The sequence below is a fragment of the Gekko japonicus genome, unplaced genomic scaffold, assembly GCF_001447785.1.
Source record: "Gekko japonicus isolate JY-2015 unplaced genomic scaffold, Gekko_japonicus_V1.1 scaffold4583, whole genome shotgun sequence".
Taxonomy (NCBI): Eukaryota; Metazoa; Chordata; class Lepidosauria; order Squamata; family Gekkonidae; genus Gekko; species Gekko japonicus.
Window position 1 is genome coordinate 35,728 of NW_015163750.1, and position 5,678 is coordinate 41,405.

General features: G+C 48.5%; 1 protein-coding gene across 1 annotated transcript in view; it reads right to left on the minus strand.

The window, feature by feature from the left end:
• Positions 1-3,887: 3,887 nt before the first annotated feature.
• The window catches only part of LOC107107584 (aquaporin-1-like), a 13,952-nt gene continuing 12,161 nt past the window's right edge, over positions 3,888-5,678 (minus strand). Inside the window, exon 4 of the mRNA XM_015407891.1 lies at positions 3,888-4,840. Within this exon, the coding sequence (XP_015263377.1) occupies positions 4,667-4,840 (174 nt within the window). The 3' untranslated portion in view covers positions 3,888-4,666. The remainder of the gene's footprint in view (positions 4,841-5,678) is intronic.

The following is a 5,678-nucleotide window of genomic DNA, read 5'->3' on the forward strand; positions in this document are numbered from 1 at the left end:
AGCCAAATGGCTCGCTCACAACTTTAATGCCAGTAGCTCACAAAACAGGATTTTTGCTCACAAGACTCCACAGCTTAGAGGGAACATTGGCTGGCACAGCCCCACCCTGAGACCCCCTCCCCCCCAAATTCCCTAGCTACAGGGCTGAGCTACTCACTTCCCTGGGGCCAGGAGTGCCGTCAACTAACGTGAAGAACAGGACAGCCTTGCTGGGGGGGGGACCCTAAACTTGCCCCAATTAACTGGTCCAATTGTTCAGAGCTTATTTTAGCTGGATTGGGTTCACAGAACAATCGAAACTCTGCCTCGGCTGCCCGACTGTTCTGAATAGTCATTTCACAAATATGAGCACAACAGAACGAAATTTTATTGTATCTTTGAAGCCAGTGGCAAGTCCAATCATGACATATTGACACATATGAGATACTGTATCGAACGTATTCAAGGGATGAGAACATTATCTACTTCTTGGATACCCCCTGACACATATGAGATACTGTATTGAACGTATTCAAGGGATGAGAACATTATCTACTTCTTGGATACCCCCCCACACACACACACACACACTTTGTTTTGTTTATCGGTCCACACACCGAACTGCTTGGAGATACTCCTCCCCCGTTGCGTCTCCTAGGTCTGGTTTCTTCTGTAGTTGCCAGAATGTATCAACTGTCATATCCATTGCGGTTCAAATGAACTGAAAGATGTGTGATGTCCCTTTCATAGAATCATAGAGTTTGAAGGGGCCATACAGACCACCTAGTCCAACCCCCTGCCAGTGTTCCCGCTAAGCTGAGTTAGTGTGAGCTAGCTCACAGTTTTTTAGCCTCCAGCTCACATATTTTTGTCTTAGCTCAGGGAGGATGGCTCCAGAGCCAACTAATTGATGCAGGAGCCAAATTGCTTGCTCACAACTTTAATGCCAGGAGCTCACAAAGTAGAATTTTTGCTCACGAGACTCCACAGCTTAGAGGGAACATTGGCCTGCCCAATGCAGGACCAGCCTAAAGCATCTCTGACAAATATTCGTCCAGCCTCTTCTTGAAAGGTGTCAGTGAAGGGGAGCTCACCGCCTCCCTAGGAAGCTGATTCCACCTTTGTACCACTCTGACCGTGAAAAAGTGTTTCCTACTATCCAGCCGATACCTTTCTGCGCTTAATTGAAACCCATTGCTTCAGGTCCTCTCCTCTGCTGCCAACTGGAACAGCTCCTTGCCCTCCTCCAAATGACAGCCTTTCAAATATTTAAAGAGAGCAATCATGTCCCCCCTCAATCTCCTCTCCTCCAAACTAAACATCCTCAAGGCCCTTAGCCTTTCCTCGTAGGGCTCAGTCTCCAGACCCCTGATCATCCTCGTCGCTCTCTTCTCCACCCTCTCATTTTTGCCCACATCCTTTTTGAAGTGAGGCCTCCAGAACTGCACACAGTACTCAAGGTGCCATAGGATGCTGTGGACTGTTAGTCTATCCTTGCACATAGCTTTCTCCATCAGCTCTGGGGTCGGACTGGGCACTTACAGGAACCAACTGACTCCACTGAGGGCCAAAGTCAATTTGACCAGGGCAGCCATGTTTGTTATCCATCCCTCCCATTCATATATAAATGCGGTAGAGGTTCAGTCTTAACAACAAAATGGGGAGCGCAAGTGACAGGAACTCAACCCACATCCATGTTATTCCCCCAACTCATTTCAGACGTTTTTTCTCCCAGATCAGTCCCAATGTTAGAAACAAACCATGCGGAGGAGAAAAGTGCCTGAAGAGATGAGCTGTGGAGAACGGCAGTGTGGGAGTGATATTAAACAAAAGCTCAGCCTCCCTATTTCGTACGTGAATGTGCCCTGAAAAGCACTGTTTTGGAGTCACGGTGAGGCAGTCCAAAAATCGCCTCAGAAATAGATTTGTCCACAAATCCCAACCCTGAGCCTGGTTTTAGGTAAACCTGGCCGTTTCCATTTAACCGAAACATTTGACAATTTCTTGAGGGAAGCTACACAAGATTCGATCAGGCGAATGAAATTTCGGGCAGGGGCTGGAACAGTGCTTCGTCATTCGCACTGGAAGTTACCGCAAGGAAAATGTGAAAGGAATGTGGAGAACTTTTGTTCTGATACTGTGTTTGATAATATCTTTAACAGGTAGGACGAATAAGTAGTACGAGGGCATTTCGACAGCAATCCTTCATCTACCTGGGATCCATACAAGACTGTTGTATGAGTTAACTTCCCCCAAAGCATTCTTAGAAGCGCAGTGTCAAGGTTACGTGGCGTGTGTTCATTTCCCCGGCATTTCCAGCTTGAATGGTCGGATCCTGTGGTTGTTGCAACACCATTCTGATGGTGGGGGGAAAGGACAATTTCCCTGCCTATTCTAGACCACCTTGACATGGATAGCCTAGGCTAGCCCAATCTTGTCAGATCTCAGAAGCTAAGCAGGGTCGGCCCTGGTTAGTACTTGGATGGGAGACCAGCGAGGAAGTGCAGGGTCGCTATGCAGAGGCGGACAATGGCAACAGGGCCGGCTCGAGGTGTTTCTGCGCCCTAGGCAAGGCTGCCTTGTGGCGCAGATGCCAACCTCCTGGTGGGGCCTGGAGACCTGGAGACTTCTGGAGCCAACCACCCTTTTGCTGCCGCCACCACCGCCTCTTCCCCCCCACCCCCGCCGCCACCAAAGGGAGGGAGGAGGGGGGGAGGCACAGCTTGGCGACCCATCCAGGGTCCGGCGCTCTAGGCGAATGCCTAGTTCGCCTAGTGGGTGAGCCGGCCCTGAATGGCAAACTACCTCTGTTTGTCTCTTGCCTTGAAAACCCTGCGGGGTCTCCAAGGTTCCAAATGGCATTAGTTTGGGGGAGAGAGTGATGGCCTATAGTGGGAGGGTGGGAATTCCATTCTATGAATGCAACATGTTGGATTCAACCCACTTTTTTTAATCCGGGAAGGGTTTCGTCTCGTGTTTCTATGTTCTTACAAAAGCAATTAATCTTTCTAGACATAAATAAAAGGACACGAGCCCTAGGTCTAACAATGAGAAAGGGTTTCTAGGTAGAGAGGTTTCAATATTGTGCCCATTTAATATATTCCTTTGTGCTATGTTGTCCCTGAATTTCCCAGTATTAGGCAGCAAAATGGGGAAGGGGGTTTATTTGCATAGTATTAGAAGCCACTGGTATTTTTGACTACTGTGTGACACAGAGTGTTCGTTTGGATAGGCCATTGGCCTGATCCAACCTTGGCTTCTCTTATGTTCTTAAGCAGAGAGGCAGGGGAAAGATGAGAGTGGGCAAGAGGGAGAATGGGGTTCTAAAACGTTAGACCGTTGTGGTTTCTAATCCAGCTGTTGGTAGGCAGAGTCTTCTGTTCATGGGTCTGCCCCATTCAGTTCTTTCCATCCATCCTAGTTAGGGTTGCCAGACCCCCAGTCTGGGAGGGGGCTCCCTGGTTGTCAGGTCTTAGATCTGCCACCAGCCAGCTGGCCAGTACAGGAAGCCCCGTCCCTGAACAGGGACATCACCCAGAAGTGACATCATTGTGTCGCTTATGTCAGGGGGGTGACGCTCTAGTGTTCGGGCAAACTCTATGGTTTTGAAGCCAAAAAACCATAAAATTTTGCCCAAAACCTAGAGTGTGACCCCGACATTGGTGACACGATGACATCACTTCTGGGTTCAGACCTCTCTACTGGAATGTCCAAGTGTGTTACGTGTGAATACAGTTATGCCCAGAGACATATTGGTGGGCCAATGTGTGAGCAGAGTGCTAGATCCGATGGTCCTTTGGTCTGGAGTTGCCAGCTCCAGGTTGGGAAATACCTGGAGATTTTGGGGGCGGAGCCCAAGGAGGGCGGGGTTTGGGGAGGGGAGGGACTTCAAGGGAGTATAAGGCCGTAGAGTCCACCTTCCAAAGTGGCCACTTTCTCTAGGTGAACCGTTATCTGTTGTCTGGAGATTACTTGTAATCCCAGGGAATCTCAAGACACCACCTGGAGGTTGGCACCCTACTTTGGTCTGATCCAGCATGGCTCTAATTATGTTCAAATGTGCTCCACAGCCAGATGGTGCCAACTTTATTATGGAGTCTAGCCACTTGTGTAGGGTCAGTTTATACACTCAAATACATTTCTGGACCCTGGATTTCTTTCTAGAGAACAAGATAGCCCCTGGAAATGTTGGATCTGACCATCTGTTCCATTGGATCTGCCCCTTCCCCATAATTTTCCATTTCAGGAATGTGGACCTGAAATCGATCCTTTCTCCAGTGGCATTTCTTATAAGCAACTCTTCAGCATTCATTTTTTTGACTGCATTGGCTGGTCATGTGGACTTCATTGTCCTATACCAATATGTATTAGGGGAAGCCAACCTCTTTGGATAGAGAAACCTACACCCGGGCTTCCAAATCATTCATCTCCTGAGCTCTCAAACAAAAATAAACGAAATTTGGCCCTATATTTTTCTCACTGTGAAGCCACCCGTGTAACAAGGCCAGCAGGTAAAAGAGGAAAGAGAGGAAACCCTAGTGGCTTATAAAACCATGTGGAAGAACTGCTTCTCGTTTTATAAAGAGTCTATAATACTGATACAAATCTCCAGAAAATGGGATAAGGGTTTTTGTTCTTGCTTTTCTTTTTTCCTTTGCTTTGCTTTTCCTCCCCTCTCCATTCTCCTCTATTTTGGCTTCATCTCCACTCTGGAGTCGTCGACATCGAGGTCATATTCTTCCACCTGCCCGCTGGTCCAAACTTTCATACGCTCGGTGATGCCGCTGGTCCTGGGAGCCAGGAGGAAATCATAGATGAGGGTGGCACTGACGCCTCCGAGCATTGGGCCGACCCAAAAGATCTGAAAGGCAATGACAGTTGCGTTGGGCATGGGAGTGGACACAAAAATGCTCATTGATTTCGGGAGTGGATCTCGTCTAAGCAATGCTCCCTCTCAGGGCTCCTTTTGTAGAAAAAGCCCAGCAGGAACTCATTAGCATAATAGGCCACACCCAACACCAGAAACTCATTAGCATACTAGGCCACACCCCTGCCAGCACAGCTCATTAGCACATTAGGCCGTGCAACCCCATGTTACCAGAAGTGTGGTTATCCAGCCACACCCACCTTTTGCTTCTTATTCTGTTTACCTTGTTTGTGGTCAAAACCCTGGGCTTTTTTTTGTAGCAGGAACTCCTTTGCATGTTAGGCCACACACCCCTAATGTAGCCAATCCTAATGAGTTCCTGCTGTTGGGTGTGGCGTATTATGCTAATGACTTCCTGCTGGGCGTGGCCAACTTGGGAGCCAGCCGGAACTCCATTCCTGTGCGTTCCTGCCCAAAAATAGCCCTGCTCCCTCTAAGCTGTGGAGCCCCGGGAGCAAAAATTCTACTTTGTGAGCTACTGGCATTAAAGCTGTGAGCAGCTGATTTGTCTACTGCATGAATTAGTTTGCTCTGGAGCCCTCCTTCCAGAACTAAGAGGAAAATGTGTGAGACGGAGGCTAAAAAACTGTGAGCTGGCTCACACTTACTCAGCTTAGAGGGAACACTGCTTCTAAATAAAAGGTAAAGGTTTCCTTTGCTCGAAAGCCAGTCGAAGTCGACTCTAGTCGGAGGCGCTCGTCTCCGTTTCCAAGCCGAAGAGCCAGCGCTGTCCGAAGACATCTCCGTGGTCATATGGCTGAGGTGCAAGGAA